This window comes from Oncorhynchus mykiss, chromosome 8, assembly GCF_013265735.2.
Source record: "Oncorhynchus mykiss isolate Arlee chromosome 8, USDA_OmykA_1.1, whole genome shotgun sequence".
In the NCBI taxonomy this organism is placed as follows: Eukaryota; Metazoa; Chordata; class Actinopteri; order Salmoniformes; family Salmonidae; genus Oncorhynchus; species Oncorhynchus mykiss.
Window position 1 is genome coordinate 50,218,601 of NC_048572.1, and position 27,087 is coordinate 50,245,687.

At 43.7% G+C, this 27,087-nt stretch overlaps 1 protein-coding gene across 3 annotated transcripts in view; it reads left to right on the forward strand.

Annotated features, from left to right (window-relative positions):
* The window catches only part of LOC110530017 (low-density lipoprotein receptor-related protein 8), a 189,962-nt gene that overhangs the window by 72,237 nt on the left and 90,638 nt on the right, over positions 1-27,087 (forward strand). For all 3 annotated transcript variants that reach the window (XR_005052891.1, XM_036985560.1, XM_036985561.1), the window contains exon 3: positions 14,227-14,349. Coding sequence is in view for 2 of the 3 variants with exons in the window: in XM_036985560.1 (XP_036841455.1) it covers positions 14,227-14,349 (123 nt within the window). In the remaining variant the exon portion in view is untranslated. The remainder of the gene's footprint in view (positions 1-14,226; positions 14,350-27,087) is intronic.

Below are 27,087 nucleotides of genomic sequence, written 5' to 3' on the forward strand. Positions count from 1 at the left end.
AAAACACTCGGCAGCAGCTAATGGGGATCCTAATAAATACTAAGCATCGTCCGTTGCTTTCCTCTGAGGTGCAATAGAGTGGAGTTGACTCAAACTCTACATGCACAGTGTAAAATCTATACATAACCCGCAAGACAAGCCACCAGGGTCTCTTCACAGTCCAGAACAGACTCTGGAAAACACACAGTACTACATAGAGCCATGACTACATGGAACTCACAGTGTAAAACCTGTGTCAAGAAACCAGATCTGGCAACGAAACCAAACTTCACAGGTCCTCTATTACTGGAAGGAATTGGTGTACATCGTTAATGCATAATGTTGTGCTTATACGGCATTGTGAGACTTGTCACAAGCATGTATGACCTCTTATAATGTATTATTATCATCTCATAATGATCCTGACGAGCTAAATACCAGCCATTTGGGTTCAGTTGAAAATGTCCTACATAGAGACCATTTTATAAACCCAAGCCTTACAATGCGACATCATAAAGACTCATGTGGATTATTTAAAATAAAAATACATTTTAAATGCCTTCCTCACCATCTTAAATGAGCATACCCCATTCAAGAAATTTAGAACCAGGAACAGATACAGGTTCTCTCCAGACCTGACTGCCCTTAACCATCACTTAAACATCCTATGGCGTTCTGTATTAGCATCGAACAGCCCCCGTGATATTCAACTTTTCAGGGAAGCTAGAAACCAATATACACAGGCAGTTAGAAAAGCCAAGGCTAGCTTTTTCAAGCAGAAATGTGCTTCCTGCAACACAAACTCAAAAAAGTTGTCACCTGGTTCACCAACTACTTCTCTGATAGAGTTCAGTGTGTCAAATCGGAGGGCCTGTTGTCCGGGCCCCTGGCAGTCTCTATGGGGGTGCCACAGGGTTCAATTCTTGGACCGACTCTCTTCTCTGTATACATCAATGATGTCGCGCTTGCTGCTGGTGAGTCTCTGATCTACCTCTACGCAGACGACACCATTCTGTATACTTCTGGCCCTTCTTTGGACACTGTGTTAACAACCCTCCAGACGAGCTTCAATGCCATACAACTCTCCTTCCGTGGCCTCCAATTTCTCTTAAACGCAAGTAAAACTAAATGCATGCTTTTCAATTGATCGCTGCCCGCACCTGCTCGCCCGTCCAGCATCACTACTCTGGACGGCTCTGACTTAGAATACGTGGACAACTACAAATACCTGGGTGTCTGGTTAGACTGTAAACTCTCCTTCCAGACTCACATTAAGCATCTCCAATCCAAAATTAAATCTAGAATCAGCTTCCTATATCGCAACAAAGCCTCCTTCACTCATGCTGCCAAACATACCCTCGTAAAACTGACCATCCTACCGATTCTCGACTTCGGTGATGTCATCTATAAAATAGCCTCCAACACTTTACTCAACAAACTGGATGCAGTCTATCACAGTGCCGTCCGTTTTGTCACCAAAGACCCATACACTACCCACCATTGTGACCTGTACACTCTCGTTGGTTGGCCCTCGCTTCATACTCGTCGCCAAACCCACTGGCTACAGGTTATCTACAAGACTCTGCTAGGTAAAGCCCCGCCTTATCTCAGCTCACTGGTCACCATAGCAGCACCCACTCGTAGCACGCTCTCCAGCAGGTATATCTCACTGGTCACCCCCAAAGCCAATTCCTCCTTTGGTCGTCTTTCCTTTCAGTTCTCTGCTGCCCATGACTGGAACGAATTGCAAACATCTCTGAAGCTGGAGACTCACATCTCCCTCACTGGCTTTAAGCACCAGCTGTCAGAGCAGTTTACAGATCACTGCACCTGTACTTAGCTATCTGTAAACAGCCCATCTATCTACCTACCTCATCCCCATACTGGTATTTATTTATTTATTTTGCTCCTTTGCACCCCAGTATCTCTACCTGCACATTCATCTTCTTCCGATCTACCATTCCCGTGTTTAATTGCTATATAGTAATTACTTCGCCACCATGGCCTATTTATTACCTTAAATTAACTAATTTGCACTCACTGTATATAGACTTTTTGTTTTCTTTTGTTCTACTGTATTATTGACTGTATGTTTTGTTTATTCCACGTGTAACTCTGTGTTGTTGTATGTGTCGAACTGCTTTGCTTTATCTTGGCCAGGTCGCAATGGTAAATGAGAACTTGTTCTCAACTTGCCTACCTGGTTAAATGAAAAATACAAATGTGCTTAGAACAGGTAATAAAGCATTGTTCCTGTTGAGCAATTATGCCCTAAATGTTCTGTGTACTCTCTACTCTGTATCAAGAGCTGTATCATGTGTTATGATAACAACTGGCCGTAGTCCACTATCTGATTCCCACGTAGCTCCTCTGGGTCAGCCTCCACTGTCTGGCCAGTATATACAGTGCCTTGCGAAAGTATTCGGCCCCCTTGAACTTTGCGACCTTTTGCCACATTTCAGGCTTCAAACATAAAGATATAAAACTGTATTTTTTGTGAAGAATCAACAACAAGTGGGACACAATCATGAAGTGGAACGACATTTATTGGATATTTCAAACTTTTTTAACAAATCAAAAACTGAAAAATTGGGCGTGCAAAATTATTCAGCCCCTTTAAGATAATACTTTGTAGCGCCACCTTTTGCTGCGATTACAGCTGTAAGTCGCTTGGGGTATGTCTCTATCAGTTTTGCACAGTGAGAGACTGACATTTTTTCCCATTCCTCCTTGCAAAACAGCTCGAGCTCAGTGAGGTTGGATGGAGAGCATTTGTGAACAGCAGTTTTCAGTTCTTTCCACAGATTCTCGATTGGATTCAGGTCTGGACTTTGACTTGGCCATTCTAACACCTGGATATGTTTACTTTTGAACCATTCCATTGTAGATTTTGCTTTATGTTTTGGATCATTGTCTTGTTGGAAGACAAATCTCCGTCCCAGTCTCAGGTCTTTTGCAGACTCCATCAGGTTTTCTTCCAGAATGGTCCTGTATTTGGCTCCATCCATCTTCCCATCAATTTTAACCATCTTCCCTGTCCCTGCTGAAGAAAAGCAGGCCCAAACCATGATGCTGCCACCACCATGTTTGACAGTGGGGATGGTGTGTTCAGGGTGATGAGCTGTGTTGCTTTTACGCCAAACATAACGTTTTGCATTGTTGCCAAAAAGTTCAATTTTGGTTTCATCTGACCAGAGCACCTTCTTCCACATGTTTGGTGTGTCTCCCAGGTGGCTTGTGGCAAACTTTAAACAACACTTTTTATGGATATCTTTAAGAAATGGCTTTCTTCTTGCCACTCTTCCATAAAGGCCAGATTTGTGCAATCTACGATTGATTGTTGTCCTATGGACAGAGTCTCCCACCTCAGCTGTAGATCTCTGCAGTTCATCCAGAGTGATCATGGGCCTCTTGGCTGCATCTCTGGTCAGTCTTCTCCTTGTATGAGCTGAAAGTTTAGAGGGACGGCCAGGTCTTGGTAGATTTGCAGTGGTCTGATACTCCTTCCATTTCAATATTATCGCTTGCACAGTGCTCCTTGGGATGTTTAAAGCTTGGGAAATCTTTTTGTATCCAAATCCGGCTTTAAACTTCTTCACAACAGTATCTCGGACCTGCCTGGTGTGTTCCTTGTTCTTCATGATGCTCTCTGCACTTTTAACGGACCTCTGAGACTATCACAGTGCAGGTGCATTTATACGGATACTTGATTACACACAGGTGGATTGTATTTATCATCATTAGTCATTTAGGTCAACATTGGATCATTCAGAGATCCTCACTGAACTTCTGGAGAGAGTTTGCTGCACTGAAAGTAAAGGGGCTGAATAATTTTGCACGCCCAATTTTTCAGTTTTTGATTTGTTAAAAAAGTTTGAAATATCCAATAAATGTCGTTCCACTTCATGATTGTGTCCCACTTGTTGTTGATTCTTCACAAAAAAAATACAGTTTTATATCTTTATGTTTGAAGCCTGAAATGTGGCAAAAGGTCGCAAAGTTCAAGGGGGCCGAATACTTTCGCAAGGCACTGTAAGTGCTGCGACACAGCTACTATTTTCTACTGCCCAGACTCTGTGTATCTTTATGGGCAGTTCATTTGATAGCCTCTTGCCTTAATGGGTCTCAGTTACGGTGTTTTGTCTTATCGTCGTTGTATGATTCTTAGCAGATCATTGTTTTTTGATTATTGATTAAATTTAGTCTAGTGTGTGTAGTTATGATGGATTACTACTTTGAGAGAAGTGACTGCAGCGGTGTCACCTAAGTGGAGGTGCTACACTTTGGTGGATGAGATACACACACACACACACACACACATAAAGTTGGTCCCCAGTGCTGTAATGATTTTGACAGAAAGATACGGATCATCAGTATAATGAAGCCTCTGTGTTTTGACTGAAGCCAAAAGAGACTGTTGACTAGGCAATCTGAGTATCATCAGAGCGGTGGGAATTTGTCCTCATTAATCTTCAATAATCTCCCTTTGAAACACTAGGACTGCGTGCCAAATGGCACCCTCTTCCCTACATAGTGCACTACTTTTGACCATTGTCAAAAGTAGTGCACTACATAGGGAAAGGGGTGCCATTTGGGACACATCCCAGTTGTCTGAGTCATACTTGTTCTTTTCTGTTTGGTCCCTTTGAAAAAATGAGTCTTTTACTGATCCAACTGGAGCTTGGCTGTGGATGAATACACTTTGCTGGGCAATGAGTGTGTGTGCGTTTGCACGCGCTTGAAGATGAGGAAGCATTTAGACAGTGTGGGGTTTTGATGCTCTAAATTCCAGTATAGTTTTATTTTACATAACAAAGAGTATGTAATGGTGTGTGTGTGTGTTTAATTAATTGACCTGCTAGTTTTGTGTTTTACTGTAAACTCACGCCTCTAGTTTTCTCCCTTGAGATCTCTCTACAGAGGCTGCCAGCTCTCTCTGTGCTCTACCCCATGGCCTGTGAACTCACATTACATCATGTTCTTGATCTCTCAGCCGTGGTACTTGATTAAGATAACAGAACTGTGAAAAGAATATTAATAATACTGTATATGTATCAATAGCCATTAAAAGCTGGTCGAATTGAACTGAGCTAGGGCTTTCATGTTCTTGATCTTTCAGCTGAGGAAATACACTGAACAAAAATATCAATTCAACATGTAAAGTGTTGAATTGATGAGCTGAAATAAAATATCCCAGAAATGTTCCATATGCACAAAAAGCTTATTGCTCTCAACATTTGTGCACACATTTGTTTACATCCCTGTTAGTGAGCATTTGTCCTTTGCGAAGATAATTGTCTTGATAATCCATCCACTTGACAGGTGTGGCTTATCAAGAAGCTGATTAAACAGCATGGTCATTACATAGGTGCACCTTGTGCTGGGGGACAATTAAAGGCCACTGTAAAATGTTCCGTTTTGTGTCACACAACACAATGCCACAGATGTCTCAAGTTTTGAGGGAGCGTGCAATTGGAATGCTGACAGTAGGAATGTCCACCAGAGCTATTGCCAGAAAATGTTATGTTTATTTCTCTACCATAAGCCGTTTCCAACGTCGTTTTAGAGAATGTGGCATTATATCCAACCAGCCTCACAACCGCAGACCACGTGTAACCACGCCAGCCCAGGACCTCCACATCCGGGTTCTTCACCTGCATGATCATCTGAAACAGGCCACCAGGACAGCTGATGAAACTGTGGGTTTGCACAACTGAAGCTCATCTGCGTGCTCGTCGTCCTCACCAGGGTCTTGACCTGACTGCATTTCGGCATCTTAACCGACTTCAGTGGGCAAATACTCACCTTCTATGGCCACTGGCACACTGTAAATGTGCTCTTCACATATGAATCCCGGTTTCAATTGTACCGGGCAGATGGCAGACAGCGTTGTGTGGGCGAGCAGTTTGCTGATGTCAACGTTGTGAACATAATTGCATTTTATTGCTGGAAGTTTGATTGCACAGAGATACCGTGATGAGATCCTGAGGACCATTGTCATGCCATTCAACTGCCGCCATCACCTCATGTTTCAGCATGATAATGCACGGCCTCATGTTGCAAGGATCTGTACACTATTTCTGGAAGCTGAAAATGAACTGCATACTCACCAGACATGTCACCCATTGAGCATGTTTAGGATGCTCTGGATCGATGTGTGCGACAGCATGTTTCAGTTCCCGCCAATATCCAGTAACTTAGCACAGCCGTTGAAGAGGAGTGGGACAACATTCCCCAGGCCACAATCAACAGCCTGATCAACTCTATGTGAAGGAGCTGCATGAGGCAAATGGTGTTCACACCTGATACTGACTGGTTTTCTGGTCGAGGGCCCTACCTTTTTGTTGTTGTTGGTATCTGTGAAATCCATAGATTAGGGCCTAATTTATTTATTTAAATTGACTGATTTCCTTATATGAACTGTAACTCAGTGCAATCTTTGAAATTGTTGAATGTTGCGTTTTGGGGGGTTTTGTTCAGTGTAGATAAATAATATAAGATGGCACTATGAAAAAAATAGCTTTTTCAATGGTATATCCTTGGACTGATTCTGAGAGAATTCTCAGTTTTCAGTCCATCGGGCAATGACTACTATAGTGTTGGGTATGACAGCAGCTGAAAATGTGTCTCCCTGGATAGTGTGTAGATCATGGTTGAGTGGTATTGGATGTGAGGCTGACCAGACCAGATAAGGTTTCAGCTGTTAGGCTGTGTATGGTACTCCCTATCTCCCCTAAATGTTCACTCGGATAGCGTGACACCTTTCCTAATGGCTAAAGATGCAGGTGACAGAGAGTAGTGGCAGCTTGTGTATCCTTTTAGTTGGGAGGCACCTAGTGCAGTGCTGCAAGCCCAAATATTAGTTTGGTCCTTCAGGTTACAAGATTTCCATTCATTTAAAGGGATAGTTCACCCAAATTACAATGTTAGTTGTAAGAGTTTGTTCCCACTTGAATGTAGTCTATGGAGTTAGCCACAGTTCAGATTGTTTCTTTAACACTCAATTACATGATTAGATGTTACTTAGAGGGTAATGAATGGCCATTTGGAACACACTAATGTTGCCTCTCGTTCCATTAGTTTTTTGGTTAATAATGCAAAAGTAGTAAATTGGTGTCAGTGGGTAGCCCTAAACATTTGAACTATGGATTACAGTCGCTCCTGAGAGGATAGTACAAAACAGGTTGTCCTAGCTTACTTTGACCAACAACCAGAAATATATGATTTTCTGGTTCATTTAAAAAAAATCTAAAGCTAGATATGTGTTTTTGTTTGTTGCGTCAATTAGACCATACCAATTTCAAGCTTATCTTTCTAACAAATAAAAAGTTATATCGGAATATTTAGACTACTTAGCTGGCTAACTCCTTGATCTTGCTTTGTACAGTATTATGCCCCTCTGGCCCCTAGACTACTTTCAGGGTAAGGAACCATCTTATGTTGCAATTGGAGTGAACTATCTCTTTAACATGAGAAATATTGATTCATTATCGAGAAATGACTACAGAAGTCTACTTTATTGGCTTCTGTGTGAATTTTGCGGAGATGCACACACATACAGTATTACAGAGAAATGAATCCCCTTAACACATTTTAAAACCCCAACTGATGTGTTGCGGAATCATTTTATTTTCCTTCTCACTTTTTAATGAAAGCGGGATTTGGAGGCAGCTGAGGAAAATAGTGTCACCGCATGACCCTTTCTAGAGATTTTGAAAACAGCAGTGAAGGAGAATTGAAGCAACTCCCCCGCCGCCTAATACCAGACTCTCCACAACCCCCCACCCCCCCACCCCACCCGCTATTTCAAACAAAAGGTTATTCAAGGAGAATCTAAGGCGTCTTGAATTTAGACTCTCTGGCAGTTGTAGTTTAACTGGATGGCGTTTCATCAATGTTGCACTGGTGTTGACACAACGAACTGCTATGACTAACCTAACTGATGTGCTGCGCCATCTCATCTGGCTCCAGACTGCCTACTCCTCTACATTGGTCCGCTAAATCAATCATTCATTTCATCCATGTATTTTTTTGTTGTTGCCAGCCCAGTACATACGGTTACTTATCTCCTCTCGCCAATATGACGAGTCTGTCCTAAATGATGTTAGCGGATAGAGTCTAATGTTTCATCTCTGGCTGCTGGTGGCACTATATTGGTCAGTTAAATCCATCAATCATTCCACCCATCTCTGTGTTCCTATACTCTACAGCGCAACCTCTCGTTTGCGCTCTCTCATCGCATGGCGTGATAATAGACACACAGAGTTGACACAGAGTAAGGTAGCAGCATAGAAAGCCGCAGTGGAGTGGGTTTTAACGGTGCTAAGGGGCAGGGATGTGAAACTACCGGAACTGTACTGAAGTGTGGGTGTGTCGGTATTAAGCTTGGGCAATATACCGTCTATCCAGGTATTTCGAAATACTGACGGTAAACATTTTAATACCGAGAAGGAAGAAAAAAAATATAATAATAGAAATAGCGCCCCTTGTGTGCACATCCGGTAATACTGTATACCCCGGTATGGTACAGAAACAGTATGACAGCATGAAAATCTTGATATAGTAATCTTGGGTTTTTTCCTAGCCACCTTGCTTCTTCACCTGCATTGCTTGCTGTTTGGGGTTTTAGGCTGGGTTTCTGTACAGCACTTTGAGATATCAGCTGATGTACGAAGGGCTATATAAAATAAATTTGATTGATATACCGCCCAACCTCAGTTTGTGTGTGTGAAAGAGAGCATTTGTTATGTGCGTGTGTGTACTGTGTATTTGTTGTGTGTTTTATGTATTTGATGTGGTTTCTTTGTGTGTGTGTCCGTGGAGGAGGAGATCAGGGTAGCCTAAGTTCACCATAAATAGAAAATGTGCAGTGAAACCTGAAAGGAGATCAATAAATCAAAGGCTACTCCCAAATGTCAGTGTGGCTCAGAGGGAGCATTGTGCTTTTTTCCCCCACTCACATATCCTCTGATCATATCTGTCCGGTGAGCTACAGTATAACCACATTCTGATCAAATGGCCAAATGGCACCCGATTCCCTATGTAGTGCACTACTTTTGACCAGGGCCCTCTGGTCAAAAGTAGTGCCCTACATAGGGAATCGGGTGCCATTTGGGACACATCCCTGATCTCTGTAGGCCATGCGCTACTGAGGAGGAATCACATGGGTTAAAGCTCGGGGTCTTAAATCAGGCTTAGCTGCTGAACTTCTAGGGGATAATTATAGGCCACGAATGGTTCTTACCGAGGACCGGGAGTATTTCCTAACAACATGACTGGAATTTGACCACCGATGACCTCATAAACAAGGGTTCAAAGTTTTGCTTAGTTGGGACACTTGGTCTTGAAGAAATCCTGGCCCTAGCATGTTATGGCATTGTATCCAGTTTACTGATGTCTCTCTGGGATAGAAGTGCTGATGCCCCTATTCAGCTATTCAGTAGACCAATGGTGTGTTATCATTGTGAGCATGGTATTGAATCTTGGTTTAAACGGGTAGGCATGCTCCAGGACTCCAGCTAACGAATGTTCAAATGCACAGCAGAAGCAGCGGAGAAGATAATGTCACCCGAGTCCCTGGCTGTGTTTACACAGGTAGCTCAATTTTCCCAATTATTGGCAATAGTTTGAGTTTGTTTTATTTTTACAGAGACAGTGCACATTAATCAAAGTTTCAGTGCCGGTTTTAGCCAGCCGGCTAATTTTCAACCGCAGTCCCTGAGCAGGTTATTAAAAACAATTACAATATATACAATCGGTGAGCACACGCAGAGCAACATAGGACAAGCAAGACATAGCATACAAATAGAGCAACATAGAACAAAAAGCAACAAGACAAGAATTGATCAACAGATCTGATCTGACTGGTCAAAATACAGTTAGTAGCAAAATATCAAAAATTGAGCTGCCTGTGTAAACACAGCCACCGTGTCTCTTCGCAACAGTTTTCTGTGTCCAGGTCAATAAGTAATCCACTACCACTGAGCAACTGTTTGTCTGTCTCCACTTTCTTCCCTAATTGAATGAGTAAAACCAATACAATAGGAATTGATCAATATGGAATTTTTGTCACAGTTGGTTCAACTGGCTGAATAATTACCCTTTTCGATTGCAGTTCAATTGGAACCACTGGCTATTGGGTGAAATAGTATTGGGAAATCCAATTGTTTACCATTCAGTGAAATCAATGACATGTATTTATTAACCAGTTTTAGCCTACATCAGTGGTTGTCACAAAGTGTGCCAAAAAGTAAACAATCCCTTTCCGCAACTAGGGCTACTGTACAGCGATTGGGTTTCAAGCAAAAAATATTTTATGGATGGGAGTAGGTTAGCCTCAAATGCCACAAGATGTCAATCTTTTGTGTGTGTGTTGCACGAGATTCAGCAAATAAAAACAAATCCCAGTTTTTTCCCCAAAATACCAGAAGTTGCGTCACACTGCTCTCCGATTTCTGACAATGCCGCTGAGGGTGCCTAACAGGAGCCATTATGTTTCCTGCTCAGAAAACACTTCCCCAATTTACTCGAGGCTAATGAGGCCATTTTTCTTCTGATGCTCAAAAGAATGTGCTTGTTGATGCATTACCTATTAAAGGGATAGTTCACTCAAATGACAAAAATGTCATTGTACGACAAGGTATAAAAGCAATGCATGCTTTGGTTAAGTTGGCCTGGCACTGTTTCCACATGATAACGTTTTTACAATTTGTGGCACAAATCCCATTCAAGTCATGGGACTTTTGTTAAATGTTAGCATGTGGAAACAGTGCCAGGGAAACTAAACCAACGCATAGATTTCTGTCATACCTTGTCCATTGACTGCTTACAGGAGAAGAAAACCAATGAGGAGAGGAGGGTGTTGCTGTGTGTGTGTGTGTGTGTGTGTGTGTGTGTGTGTGTGCCTCTGTGATGAACGCAACCGTCATCACTGCTGTGCACATCACAGCACCCAATGATAACAAAGGCGTGAGAAAAATGTGTGTGTGAGTCAGGGTTTCCGTTAGCTGGTAATAGCTGGCTTTTGGACCATTTTTAAACAAATAGAAAAGACGCTCAATTAAATTGCCTCTGGCCAATTGTCCGTCAGAAAAAGAAAATATCCCATTGCGAAATAATGCTTTTTAGCCTATTCATTGATGGAAATACCAGTCGATGGAAATTCATTTGACTGGTCATGCTTATCTGCCTATAGGTTGATTTGCTTAATTTAGTGGAATTAAATTGGCTCGTGTGTACAGTATATTCATTATGTGTCTTTATTTATCACAGAGACACAGAGCTGTTGAGCGGAAAATCTGTCAAACAGCGTGAGAGCCTCTGCTGCAGCATCTCCAACGGCAACGGAAGGCAGGCTTCATCAGCACCACTCTGCAATGAGCTGGAGGCAGTGTGCATTTTGAAAACATATACTTAATTGTTTGAACCCTGAGCGTTTTAATACATATTATGAGGCATGTCTTACCTTGCTTCAAAGTAGCCTTTTCGATCTCCTCTCTTTCAAAATTACTAACAAATATATATATATATTTTTTAATCTCTGTCACATAAAACCGCTTGCTTGCATGTGTGGTGCACTTTTTCCCCGCCTAATTTCATTATGGAACGAACATTCACGCCTAGCCTACTGCCTTGTGAGCGCTGCTGCGCTTATAATGTGAAGAAATAATAGTTTATCAGCATTTTAGTAGCCTAGGCCTACTGGTTGTATGAATTTGTGATCTATCATCCCACAACTGTCCCCGAGTCTGTTTTGAATTGGTCAGCTTTCTCGACAAGCTGACCAAAAGAATAGGTCAACTTTTCCACCATGGGGGATAGTAGATTGACAAATGCTCGTGATTTTGCTGTTTGTTACTCATCTTATTGTCTGAGGACAGTTATTCTAACATCTTCAAAGTGGACGTCAGAATTCGGTAAGAAGGACTGCACGTCGTTGCATCCTCCACTTGCATTTTTATTTGTATATGAATTACCATAATATAAATGTGATTTCTGTCATTCAGAGCACCGTGGGTGGACACCCTAATCAGGTGACGCACCCAATGTATATGGGTCTGGTAGATTTCTCAAATGTCTGGTAAATAAAAATGTTGCCGGTCAAATGTCTGGTGCCACATTTTCCTGACTGAAACTCTGGTGGGTGTGTGGGTGCATGCGTGGGTAGGAACTTAATTGGTTCCTCTCCCTGGTGTAGTCGTGGCCCTGCCTGATGCTAGAACCTTCGTGGGCGTTGAAGTGTGTGTGTGTGTGAGATAGGACTGTAGTAGGAGGGCCTTTGGGGTGGGCCCCTCTCCCAGAGGTTTATTCTCACTTCATCTGTTGACTTGACCTCGAGCTGAATTCCTCGCTCTTCCCTAGTTCCGCAGCTGGCCTGTTGCCCTTCGCCTCCTTCAATGACTTTCCATACACATCCCTTATTCACCCTTCATTGACACAGATCATACATGTAACGTAGTCAATAAGTGATTATATAGTGGCAGGAATAAATATATTTCAAGTTAGAACCCAACACTAGATTAACCTTCTCGGTTCTCATTTTGGAATGGGTAAATCTCTGTGTCATGCTGCACTCTTAGGACCTCATTCATTTCTCTATTGCTCTGGGTCTGTATCACCGTTTCTCCACTCAAATCCACTCATCTAATTTGCCTTGCGCTCTCTCTCTCTCTCTCTCTCTCTCTCTCTCTCTCTCACTCTCACTCTCACTCTCACTCTCACTCTCACTCTCATATGGGCCTAACATTTAAACCTAGCCTAGTTAAAAAGGAGAGAGTCAATCGAAACAGATGGCACAAGCTGGCGTTAGTCATCTGCGTCAATTAGTTCGTTTACGGTTAGTTTATTTTGATGACGGTCTTCAACCATAATCGTTGGTTCCGATTATACGGTAGTTGTGCCAGCCCTACTTGTGGACTAAGGGAGGGAATGGGACAGAGAAGGGGATGTGGGACAATTGAATACCCAGCAGACAAAGGTCTTTGTCTATGTTTTTACAGTGTTTCAAAGGATGTTCTACCTCTTTGTTATTCCTAACAGTGTGAAAGATTTGGCTTCCAACCCAGGTTTCCTGTGTACCACTTTATTGTTATCCTGCTGAGCTTAAACTTATCGTTAGCTCGGGGAGGCAACACATTTTCAGCTATTTTTCACTCAACGGTTGTTCCGAACAGTCCAACAGTAGGATATGCACACAGCAGGGCATTACATCATTTTCTTCCTCAGATGAGCAAAAACTGGTTGAGTTTTGAGAGAGAGAGAGAGAGAGAGAGAGAGAGAGAGAGAGAGAGAGAGAGAGAGAGAGAGAGAGAGAGAGAGAGAGAGAGAGAGAGAGAGAGAGAGAGAGAGAGAGAGAGAGAGAGAGAGAGAGAGAGAGAGAGAGAGAGAGAGAGAGAGAGAGAGAGAGAGAGAGAGAGAGAGAGAGAGAGAGAGAGAGAGAGAGAGAGAGAGAGAGCGAGAGACTCTTACGGTTAGATTTTATTAGACGAACTGCACTGCCAGTCCCATTGCTGTTGGAGTAATGGCCCAGGGAAATGGAATGGCTCTGACCTCTGTATTGGCTGTGTTTGCATTTTCGTTGCCATGCATGTGCCGTCACTACAGGTGGCGAACACTTTCTGGCGGTAATACAGCCAGTCTGCTGGGTCGGCTCATCACCATGGTGATCTGCAGGGCTGGGCTGTACTATGTGTTAATCAGACCTGGTTTCAAGTACCATTTGAAATCATTTCAACTACTAAATTGTGTTCGATTGAGCTTGCCTGTTGCAATGGAACCAATAGAAAAGTCCCCAAAAAGCATTTGAAAGATTTCAAATAGTATTTGAACCCAGGTCTGGTGTGAGCAACGTCTGTCTGTATGGGTCTTCCTTTCAGTCTTTTCTCCCCACGAACATTTCCATTCAGAATGAGTAAGACCTTTGCTTTCTATCAGTCCATGGCTGTCTACAGTCATCGTCTATTTCGATAACCATGTCTGGAACAGTATAACCCGGAGCACACAGCATTTAGCATTTAGCATTCAGCATCCACTTGTCTTCCGCCGTGTGGAAAGACCTGGAGCTAGGATTAGACTAGATGCTCTCAGAGACAGACAGAGGGTAGGAGAGAATGCGTGATGAGTTAGATAAGAGTTGGGGGGGGGGGTGGAGAAGGAGAGGAAATGGTAATGAACGAATGACCAGTGACTCCGTCTTCCCAACATCCCTCTCTTCTCTCCCTCCCTCTCTCTCTCTCTCTCTCTGAGCAGCCAGGAAGACGTGTGCCCCGGCAGAGTTTGCCTGTGCGAACGGCCAGTGTGTACCAGGCCGCTGGCGCTGTGACGGGGAACCAGAGTGTCCCGACGGCTCAGATGAGGCAGACGCCACCTGTAGTAAGTCTGAGCTGACTTGGTCGACTCAACGCTAATGGTTTCCTTCATTCACAGTCACCCAGCAACACTCACCTAACTCAAACACTCAACGTTTCCCCATTCTGTCATTCCACCACTCCATTCCAAGTGTACCAAGCTATCCATAGTCACTCAACCAACCACCCTTACGTGATCACCCAACCATCTATACTGAACAAAAATCTAAACGTAACATGTAAAGTGTTGGTCCCATGTCTCAGGGTCAGAGCAGGCAGTCTCAGGGTCAGAGCAGGCAGTCTCAGGGTCAGAGCAGGCAGTCTCAGGGTCAGAGCAGGCAGTCTCAGGGTCAGAGCAGGCAGTCTCAGGGTCAGAGCAGGCAGTCTCAGGGTCAGAGCAGACAGGCTCAGGGTCAGAGCAGGCAGTCTCAGGGTCAGAGCAGGCAGTCTCAGGGTCAGAGCAGGCAGTCTCAGGGTCAGAGCAGGCAGTCTCAGGGTCAGAGCAGGCAGTCTCAGGGTCAGAGCAGACAGTCTCAGGGTCAGATCAGACAGGCTTAGTGTCAGAGCAGGCAGTCTCAGGGTCAGAGCAGGCAGTCTCAGGGTCAGAGCAGGCAGTCTCAGGGTCAGAGCAGGCAGTCTCAGGGTCAGAGCAGGCAGTCTCAGGGTCAGAGCAGGCAGTCTCAGGGTCAGAGCAGGCAGTCTGAGGGTCAGAGCAGGCAGTCTCAGGGTCAGAGCAGGCAGTCTCAGGGTCAGAGCAGGCAGTCTCAGGGTCAGAGCAGGCAGTCTCAGGGTCAGAGCAGACAGTCTCAGGGTCAGAGCAGACAGTCTCAGGGTCAGAGCAGACAGGCTCAAGGGGAAAACCGCTGGTAGGTTTCACGAAACAAAATAAACTGTCAACAGGGGAACACAGGGGATACACTGGGGATAATGGGGAAGATTGGCAACACCTGGAGGGGGGTAGAGACAAGCACAAAGATAGGTGAAGCAGATCAGGGTGAGGCAAAGAGCTTATTTCTCCCAAGTTTTGTGCACAAATTTGTTTACGTCCCTGTTAGTGAGCATCTCTGTTAGTGAGCATTCTCCATTACCAAGATAATCCACCAACCTGACAGGTTTGGCATATCAAGAGGCTGATTTAAACATCATAATCATTCCTCAGGTGCACCTTATGCCATGGACAATAAAAGGCCACCTTAATTGTGCAGTTTTGTCACACAGCACAATGTCATTGATGTCTTATGTTTTGAGGGTGCATGCAATTATGAGATCCTGAGGCCCACTGTCGTGCCATTCATCCTCCACCATCACCTCATGTTTCGGCACGATAATGCTCGGCCCCATGTCGCAAAGATCTGTACACACTTTCTGGATGCTGAAAATGTCCCAGTTCTTCCATGGCCTGCATACTCACCAGACATGCCACCCAATGAAAATGTTTGGAATGCTATGGATCGATGTGTATGACAGTGTGTTCCAGTTCCCGCCAATATCCAGAAACTTCACACAGCCATTGAAGAGGACTGGAACAACATTCCACAGGCCACAATCGACAGTCTGATCAATTCTATGCGAAGAAGATGTCAGGACAGATACTGACTGTTTTTTTAATCCACGCCCCTACCTTTTTTTTAAGGTGTCTGTGACAAACAGATGCTTATCTGTGTTCGCAGTCATGTGAAATATATAGGTTAGGGCCTGATGAATTTATTAAAATTGACTGATTTCCTTATATGAACTGTAACTCAGTAAAAAAAAAATGTTTTTGCATGTTGCGTTTATATATTTGTTCAGTGTATTTACCCATCCAGTGCTTCAGAATTTACCATACCTTCTCTTCCTCTCCACTCTATCCCTCTACCTCACTCTGCTCAGCGAGTCATTGAGCGTAATTTCCAGAGATATTGGTACTAAAGTATCATTCATAAATAGGTCCAGAGGGAAGATGAGGTCCTAACCAACTAACATTCCAGATCATCATACCTCTGCATTTGAGAGGCTAATAGGCCAGGCCGATTTAATTACAGGTCTATTCTTCACACTCACGCCCCATTTGAATATTATGCAGCTTCTCCCCGCTCCGATGCTCCAGCCAGACAGTCAGCATCTAATTTGGCTCTTGAAACCTAGACCCGTCGTTTATAATTTCCCTTGCTACTCCACTCAGGCACCGGTTCAGCCGCCTCCCCCTCACGCATCCAGCCAGGGCCCTTGCCTCGGCTCGCTTCCCCTCGCCCACACACTTCCCCATTACACCAGCGTCTGATGTTGGAGAGAGGCAGAGGTGTAACCTGATTAATGCCAAGCTCTTAGAGTAGGAGGGGGAAAGGGGGAACACTTTTATACTTTCGTTTAGGCTGTGTCAGACTGACTGAGACTGTGCTCATCCGGGAGGAGGAGAAGGGCGGGTTTTTCGGCTTGTCTGGACTGAGCTGGGCCACAGGTGTGGGAATTGGGAAATGGGAGATCAAAGGGGTTCTGAACTATTCAGTTTCCCCATCGCAGTCGGTTTCCCTCTGAGTCATGAGAAGCAGTGTGGACTTGAGACAAGATCATTATCTTGTCTTTTCAAGCAGATAATTTAGAGGAATGACATTAAGATGTTATTCTAAGTTTATCTGATTTGACATTTATCCGTCAGCACTTGTTTCTCTGGTACCAACCAGAGTTGTAGACGAGACCGCCTTCAGCGAGTCCAATTCAAGGGGGACCAGAGCTATTCAAGTCTGAGACAAGATGCAGACTGGAGCCTTTCAAGTCCAGTTCAAGACAGAGACCACAGCTATTTCAGTCCGAGTCAAATCTGAGAACTGAGATATTCCAGGGGGAACCAAGATGGGTTCTACTCCGTGTCAAGACAGAGACCAAAACTATTCGAGTCAGAGTCAAGACTGAGACTACAGGTATTCCAGCTGAGTCAAAACAAAGGGGGGATCAAGACTTAGACCATAGCAACCTGAATACTACAACACTGGCACCATGTTTTCATCTTGTGGTTGGTGAACCATTGGTTGATTGCACAGGCCTACAAAGTTTGTCATTGTGTGGTAATTTTTTATATGTGTATATTATAAATTCATCTAATGCGACTCAAAATAAGACTAAGCATTTAGGCTATTAGCCTGTTTATCCGACTCCATAACGATAATTAGCATTATGCAAGAGACTATGGTAGAGTTACAGTAATAGGCAAGGAAGAAATGTCTGAGCATGGAATTCTAAATCCAAGTGTATTTTATTACTTTGTTAAACAAATGGATTCACATACAAAGCATAAAGCTTAAGTTACAAGGCATTGACACGCATTACAAGGCACAATTCTAAGCATGGTGCGAGAGAGAGAGAGAGAGAGAAATGATAACCTGAAAGGCCATGCCCCAAAAGTCCATTGGGTGGAGAGAGACAGAAAGAAAGAGTATCTCACTACAGCAGGTCAGGAACAAATAAGAGAATGAACAATGAATCTTAGACCCTTTTATAAGCATCTGAGTTGATTGGATTCAAAACCTGAGTTGTTGACCAATACTATTTCTGTAAAGTTATCTCCAGTCAGATATCAGAGCTACATGATGTAACCTCTGCTTCTCAGAGGTGTGACAGTGGGGGTTGGCAAAACCAACACAGAATGATGAATTCCTAAGACAACACAGCAAATTCTTGAATGTAGTTGATAAGAGTCACTTCTGGGGCTGGGCTGGCCTACAGTAGTGCATGTTATTAAAAATGAATTTGAATACAGAAAGGGAATTGGAAAAATATAATTTATATTTGACATTTTTTTCTCCTAATTTTGTACCGCTTTATCAGGTAGTGGGCCGGTATCTCATGAACAAAGAATGAAGAAAGGAGATATAGATCACGAAAAATCATATATTTCTTATATTCATGTAGCATTTCAGTCAATGGTAAATTATTTGGGATTCATGCCCAAAGATTTTGTCAGAAAAATTCAGTCTTTGGGCCTCTTTATCAACAGTGTTTTTTTTGTTGTTGTCTCACTATGGGATATGCCTGGGCGTGACCACAAGCTCGTAGTAAACAATCAAACAGTGTCTGTTGCAAGGCTAGCTAACCACACAAAGGGCTATCTCTCGCCGCAAGGCTTAATCTAACCCATGTAACTCGATGCAAGGCTAGCTACACCAAAGAAATCACGGTTAGCAGTGTGCTAACTAGCTAGATTATTAACCGCATGGCGAACGCTAGCTAGCTTACACTTTGCATGAGGAATACACTTTCTCAGAGCCATGGAGCCTGCTGCCCCTGCACAGGGAGAACCTAGCCGGCCTCCATCCCCAGAACCGGCACACTCGTGCCATGCAGGGCTATGATAGCAGTACGGATGTAATGATTCACCAATACGTATTGGTCCCCGGTTCAAATGTTTAAGATGAGAGTGCATCGATCCATGGAACCCAAAACTGATTCAAATGTAGCATGCATGCGTCATAAAATCGCTGTAAACATTACAAATCGCCAGTTCACACATTTTTTTTCTTATGACTTTCTTTCTACCTTCCCGAAAATACCTCTCATCTTTTGTGACAACTGATGTGTCCTCTCCTTCAGTGTTGAACTAAGTACGTAACTGTGTTGACAGTCATTGATCAACAAGACATTTTGCATGCCCAACAACCCAAGCATTATCAGTAGCCTAGTCAAACTGCGCCCTGTGCCAGAAAGAGCGCTTCACCTTCAGCATTCAAATGTTTGTAAAATGGCTTGCGCAATATTAGGCTTTATTGGTTGAGTGACAACCAATGTAATTTGCTAGGTTATTGTCATTGAATGCGCTGTTGAAAATTTACTAGGGCTACATACAAGTATTTGATACACTGCCGATTTTGCAGGTTTTCCTACTTACAAAGCATGTAGAGGTCTGTTTTTTTGTATCATAGGTACACTTCAACTGCTAGAGACGGAATCTAAAACGAAAATCACATTGTATGATTTTTAAGGGATTAATTTGCATTATATTTTATGACATAAGTATTTGATCACCTACCAACCAGTAAGAATTCCGGCTCTCACATGCCTGTTAGTTTTTCTTTAAGAAGCCCTTCTGTTCTCCACTCATTACCTGTATTAGCTGCACCTGTTTGAACTCGTTACCTGTATAAAAGACACCTGTCCACACACTCAATCAAACAGACTCCAACCTCTCCACAATGGCCAAGACCAGAGAGCTGTGTAAGGACATCAGGGATAAATTGTAGACCTGCACAAGGCTGGGATGGGCTACAGGACAATAGGCAAGCAGCTTGGTGAGAAGGCAACAACTGTTGGCGCAATTATTCGAAAATGGAAGAAGTTCAAGATTTCAAGATGACGGTCAATCACCCTCGGTCTGGGGCTCAATGCAAGATCTCACCTCGTGGGGCATCAATGATCATGAGGAAGGTGAGGGATCAGCCCAGAACTACATGGCAGGACCTGGTCAATGACCTGAAGAGAGCTGGGACCACAGTCTGAAAGAAAACCATTAGTAACACACTATGCCGTCATGGATTAAAATCCTGCAGCGCATGCAAGGTCCCCCTGCTCAAGCCAGCGCATGTCCAGGCCCGTCTGAAGTTTGCCAATGACCATCTGGATGCTACTACTGGGGCTACATACATGCTACTACTAGGGCTACATACATGCTACTACTAGGGCTACATACATGCTACTACTAGGGCTACATACAGTGCATGGTTGCATGAGGCTACAAAAAGGTTGTAAATGTCTATAAACATGACTATGAGCATATACAGACTATGAACAGAATAGTATTCCCCCTGAAATTATACGTGAGTTACACCAGGCCTAACGAGCTAGCATTACTAGCTAACATCTCGGCTTAGCTGGCTAGCAGTAGCGTGACGCACATGAACATTACTCTATAAATATTACAAACACGGTAAATATCTGAACTGCCTAGGCAACACCCAACTAAATATGCAATGACACATCACTGTACTTATACAAGTCAAATACAGATACTCTTTAGGAATAGTCCATTCTCTTCTGACCACGATCTCACTCTAATGGTAAGAGCGGGGTTCAGTGAGGTACTCCGGGAATAGCGGACCGTTATTAGTGGATACAAGTGGGGGGACTTGTAGGGGTGTTGGGAAAGTACAACAAACTACTAGTTCAGGGGTGCTGAAACTGCTTACTAAGGGCTGGCCTTTTCAACACAGTGTGTAGTCCACATGATGGTGTCCAAATTAGGACTTCCTAATGGCTGCTGTGGTGTCAGGTAGTAGATCCTCACAGCTGGCTCTGAGAGCAGCTCCTGCTGTCACGGTCGCATTAAAATGGATGGAGAAGCGAGCGACTAAATAGTGCCGCGAGAGCCAGGAAACCTGTTCACATCACCATAGTGAACGTCTCTTCATCAAAATAACATTTTTCTCTCATCTCCTTGTTGAACTGATCAACCTGCTGTGTCAGAAGCACATTATTAGCGAACGCTGTGAACTGATTTTGATGGACATTCAGTAGAACTTTGAGAATTAATTAATAGCGCCATTTAGCAAGAAACCTTGACCTGACATACTACAAATCGTGCATTAGTGGGCATTTCTCTTATGTTGGTGCCAGACAGAGACCTATGTTTGCAGTGATAGTGGAGCCTCGGTTTTACATCTGCTAATGCTCATTAACATACAGCCCACACACCTTCCGTCACGCTCCAATTACGCTGAAGCTTGATCAGCTGAGGCATGCTGCGTGTCTTCTCTCTCTTTCTATTTAGTTTTCTTTTATCTTTGCCTCATTCACATCCATAGAAACACACACTGAGAGAGATAGAGACAGGCCCTAGATCTGTGCCAGCCAAGATCATTGTAGCGCAATGAGTGGGCTCGCAATCACACGCTAAAGTAGCATTACACTGTCACATTAAAGATTTAGGTTGGGGCTTTGGCCAAGTGGGTTACTCAAAAGTATTGAGAAATGAATGGCTATCTGCGGAGATTCATGTGACATGCCAGACCTCATTGATTTCCTAGCGAGGTAAGGTTGAATCATGGAGGACCATCAAAATATGTATACTTCCCTTCATGTATACAGTGGTTCCTCCTTTAAAGGTTGCGAGCTTACACCGCGGGACTTAGAGGTACCCAGCTTCACGGCTTCATTGCTCCAGATCACCACAAGGGGGGAGTTATGCATTTGGGTCCCAAGCTTTTTATATGACCAATCATATCGAGTGGTTCCAATGACGAATTTGACGCGTGCCACCCGTCCCTGGTGACTTCAGCAAAGGTGGCTGACAAAACATTACGGGGAAGCAAATGTAAGTAGTTATAACGTCATAACGAGTCAAGCAAAAAAATTTACAATTGAGAGGAGACAAATGATTGTGCATATTATTTTGTTAATTTACAAAAATCGCTATTTAGCAAGTTTTTTTCCTTTTATTTAACTAGACAAGTCAGTTAAGAACAAATTCTTGTTTTCAATGATGACCTAGGAACAGTGGGTTAACTGCCTTGTTCAGGGGCAGAACGACAGATTTTTACCTTGTCAGCTCAAGGATTTGAGCTTGCAACCTTCCGGTTACTAGTCCAACACTCTAACCACTAGGCTACCTGCCGCCAATACCAGGTATATCAAACTCATTCATTATAGCAAGCAGGGAGTAGGTTTTGAACCCTCAACATTTTAGCCCGAAGTCCAGCACACAATCGACTGTGCCCAAATGTATTAATTGGGGTTGGGGCCGATGGTGGCTAAAAACACTTTATCTATTGGAATCTTTAACATGTGGAAAGGGGAAAAAATATTATTATTAGTTTTTCACAAGCATAGCAGGATGTTCTATTATCTGAACAATATACTATTCAACCTTTACTAAATAATTGTCTAAAGCCGAGCTAGGTGTGAACCACCCCTCCCCGACTTGAGCTAGGTGTGAACTAGAGGTCGACCGATTAATCGGAATGGCCAATTAATTAGGGCCGATTTCAAGTTTTCATAATAATCGGAAATCGGTATTTTTGGGCTCCAATTTGCCTATTTTATTTTTTATTTTTTTACACCTTTATTTAACTAGGCAAGTCAGTTAAGAACACATTCTTATTTTCAATGACGGCCTAGGAACAGTGGGTTAACTGCCTCGTTCAGGGGCAGAAAGACAGATTTTCACCTTGTCAGCTCGGGGGATCCAATCTTGCAACCTTACAGTTAACTAGTCCAACGCAAAAACGACCTGCCTCTCTCGTTGCACTCCACAAGGAGACTGACTGCCTGTTACGCAAATGCAGTAAGCCAAGGTAAGTTGCTAGCTAGCATTAAACTTATCTTATAAAAAACAATCAATCATAATCACTAGTTAACTACACATGGTTGATGATATTACTAGATATTATCTAGCGTGTCCTGTGTTGCATATAATCTGACTGAGCATACAAGCATACAAGTATCTAAGTATCTGACTGAGCGGTGGTAGGTAGAAGCAGGCGCGTAAGCATTCATTCAAACAGCACTTTAGTGCGTTTTGCCAGCAGCTCTTCGTTGTGCGTCAAGCATTGTGCTGTTTGTGACTTCAAACCTATCAACTCCCGAGATGAGGCTGGTGTGACCGAAGTGAAATGGCTGGCTAGTTAGCTCGCGCTGATAGCATTTCAAACTTCACTCACTCTGAGCCTTGGGGTGGTTGTTTCCCTTGTTCTGCATGGGTAACGCTGCTTCGATGTGGTGGCTGTTGTCGTTGTGTTGCTGGTTCGAGCCCAGGGAGGAGCAGGGAGAGGGACAGAAGCTATACTGTTACACTGGCAATACTAAAGTGCCTATAAGAACATCCAATAATCAAAGGTTAATGAAATACAAATGGTATAGAGGGAAATAGTCCTATAATAACTACAACCTAAAACTTCTTACCTGGGAATATTGAAGACTCATGTTAAAAGGAACCACCAGCTTTCATATGTTCTCATGTTCTGAGCAAGGAACTGAAACGTTAGCTTTCTTACATAGCACATATTGCACTTTTACGTTCTTCTCCAACACTTTGTTTTTGCATTATTTAAACCAAATTGAGCATGTTTCATTATCTACTTGAGGCTAAATTGATTTTATTTATGTATTATATTAAGTTAAAATAAGTGTTAATTCAGCATTGTTGTACTTGTCATTATTACAAATATATTTTATTTATTCATTTTATATTTTATTTATTTATTTATTCATTCATTCTTAAATCGGCCGATTAATCGGTATGGGCTTTTTTGGTCCTCCAATAATCGGTATCGGCGTTGAAACCCCCCCCCCAACTTGCAACAAATCATTTTCAGGACTATCTAGGAAAAGCAGCGGAGATGCACAATAGGTTTCTAAGAAGAGGTTATTCTCCACAATGTGGATGAAGCTCTAAATTTGGCATGGGGGAAAACACGAGATGAACTGCTACAAAAAAGACCCGCTAAAGCTAAAGAACACTCTGTAATGTTTTTGTTACATTTTTTACATTTTATTTCACCTTTATTTAACCAGGTAGGCTAGTTGAGAACAAGTTCTCATTTACAACTGCGACCTGGCCAAGATAAAGCATAGCAGTGTGAACAGACAGCAACACAGAGTTACACATGGAGTAAACAATAAACAAGTCAATAACACAGTAGAATGTATTTATTTTTTAATTAAAAAAAGAGTCTATATACATTGTGTGCAAAAGGCATGAGGAGGTAGGCGAATAATTACAATTTAGCAGATTAACACTGGAGTGATAAATGATCAGATGGTCTTGTGCAGGTAGAGATGCTGGTGTGCAACAGAGCAGAAAAGTAAATAAATAAAAACAGTATGGGGATGAGGTAGGTAAATTGGGTGGGCTATTGACCGATGGACTATGTACAGCTGCAGCGATCGGTTAGCTGCTCAGATAGCAGATGTTTAAAGTTGGTGAGAGAGATAAAAGTCTCCAACTTCAGCGATTTTTGCAATTCGTTCCAGTCACAGGCAGCAGAGAACTGGAAGGAAAAGCCGGCCAAATGAGGTGTTGGCTTTAGGGATGATCTGTGAGATACACCTGCTGGAGCGCGTGCTACGGGTGGGTGTTGCGATCGTGACCAGTGAACTGAGATAAGGCGGAGCTTTACCTAGCATGGACTTGTAGATGACCTGGAGCCAGTGGGTCTGGCGACGAATATGTAGCGAAGGCCAGCTGACTAGAGCATACAGGTCGCAGTGGTGGGTGGTATAAGGTGCTGTGATAAACTGCATCCAGTTTTCTGAGTAGAGTATCGGAAGCCATTTTGTAGATGACATCACCGAAGTCGAGGATCGGTAGGATAGTCAGTTTTACTAGGGTACGTTTGGCGGCGTGAGTGAAGGAGGCTTTGTTGCGAAATAGAAAGCCGATTCTAGATTTGATTTTGGATTGGAGATGTTTGATATGAGTCTGGAAAGAGAGTTTACAGTCTAGCCAGACACCTAGGTACTTATAGATGTCCACATATTCTAGGTCGGAACCATCCAGGATGGTGATGCTAGTCGGGCGTGCGGGTGCAGGCAGCGAACGGTTGAAAAGCATGCATTTGGTTTTACTAGCGTTTAAGAGCAGTTGGAGGCCACGGAAGGAGTGTTGTCTGGCATTGAAGCTTGTTTGTAGGTTAGATAGCACAGTGTCCAAGGAAGGGCCAGAAGTATATAGAATGGTGTCGTCTGCGTAGAGGTGGATTGGGGAATCGCCCGCAGCAAGAGCCACATCATTGATATATACAGAGAAAAGACTCTGTCCGAGATTTGAACCCTGTGCCAGAGGACCGGACAAGATGTCCTCCGATTTGACACACTGAACTCTGTCTGCAAAGTAGTTGGAGAACCAGGCAAGGCAGTCATTAGAAAAACCGAGGCTACTGAATCTGCCGATAAGAATATGGTGATTGACAGAGTCGCAAGCCTTGGCCAGTTCAATGAAGACGGCTACACAGTACTGTCTTTTATCGATGGCGGTTATGATATCGTTTAGTACCTTTAGCGTGGCTGAGGTGCACCCGTAACCGGCTCGGAAACCAGATTGCACAGCGGAGAAGGTACGGTGGGATTCGAGATGGTCAGTGATCTGTTTGTTGACTTGGCTTTCGAAGACCTTAGATAGGCAGGGCAGGATGGATATAGGTCTGTAACAGTTTGGGTCCAGGGTGTCTCCCCCTTTGAAGAGGGGGATGGCCGCGGCAGCTTTCCAGTCCTTGGGGATCTCAGACGATATGAAAGAGAGGTTGAACAGGCTGGTAATAGGGGTTGCGACAATAGCGGCGGATAGTTTCAGAAATAGAGGGTCCAGATTGTCAAGCCCAGCTGATTTGTACGGGTCCAGGTTCTGCAGCTCTTTCAGAACATCTGCTATCTGGATTTGGGTAAAGGAGAAGCTGGGGAGGCTTGGGCGAGTAGCTGCGGGGGGGGGGGGGGGGGGGGGGGGGGGGAGCTGTTGGCTGAGGTTGGAGTAGCCAGGAGGAGGAAGGCATGGCCAGCCGTTGAGAAATGCTTGTTGAAGTTTCCGATTATCATGGATTTATCGGTGGTGACCGTGTTACCTAGCCTCAGTGCAGTGGGCAGCTGGGAGGAGGTGCTCTTGTTCTCCATGGACTTTACAGTGTCCCAGAACATTTTGGAGTTAGAGCTTCAAGATGCAAATTTCTGCTTGAAAAAGCTGGCCTTTGCTTTCCTGACTGACTGCGTGTATTGGTTCCTGACTTCCCTGAACAGTTGCATATCGCGGGGACTATTCGAAGCTATTGTAGTCCGCCACAGAATGTTTTTGTGCTGGTCGAGGGCAGTCAGGTCTGGAGTGAACCAGGGGCTAAATCTGTTCTTAGTATTGCATTTTTGAACGGAGCATGCTTATCTAAGATGGTGAGGAAGTTACTTTTAAAGAATGACCAGGCATCCTCAACTGATGGGATGAGGTCAATATCCTTCCAGGATACCTGGGCCTGGTCGATTAGAAAGGCCTGCTCGCAGAAGTGTTTTAGGGTGCGTTTGACAGTGATTAGGGGTTGTCGTTTGACTGTGGACCCGTAGCGGACACAGGCAATGAGGCAGTGATCGCTGAGATCCTGATTGAAGACAGCAGAGGTGTATTTGGAGGGCCAGTTGGTCAGGATAACGTCTATGAGGGTGCCCTTATTTACAGATTTAGGGTTGTACCTGGTGGGTTCCTTGATGATTTGTGTGAGATTGAGGGCATCTAGCTTAGATTGTAGGACTGCCGGGGTGTTAAGCATATCCCAGTTTAGGTCACCTAACAGAACAAACTCTGAAGCTAGATGGGGGGCGATCAATTCACAAATGGTGTCCAGGGCACAACTGGGAGCTGAGGGGGGTCGGTAGTAGGCAGCAACAGTGAGAGACTTATTTCTGGAGAGATTCATTTTTAAAATTAGAAGTTCGAACTGTTTGGGTATGGACCTGGAAAGTATGACATTACTTTGCAGGCTATCTCTGCAGTAGACTGCAACTCCTCCCCCTTTGGCATTACTCTGTAATGTTCACAACTACATATACTTTGAACTCGTGAAAAGTGCGAGATGCGGTCAAGAAACACTGGCATGTTTTATCATCGGACCCAGCTTTGCCTGCTGAATTTAAGAATCCACCACTTATTGTATATTGGAGAGGTCGCAATTTACACGATAACTTGGTGCGTGCCAACTGCCAGCCACAAAAGAAAATCAGCCAGGCTCCATCTTCCAAATGGCAGCTATAAATGCAGAGGTTAGCAACAGTGCAACAATATGATGAAGTGTGATTATTTCTTCCACCAACATACAAGAAAACA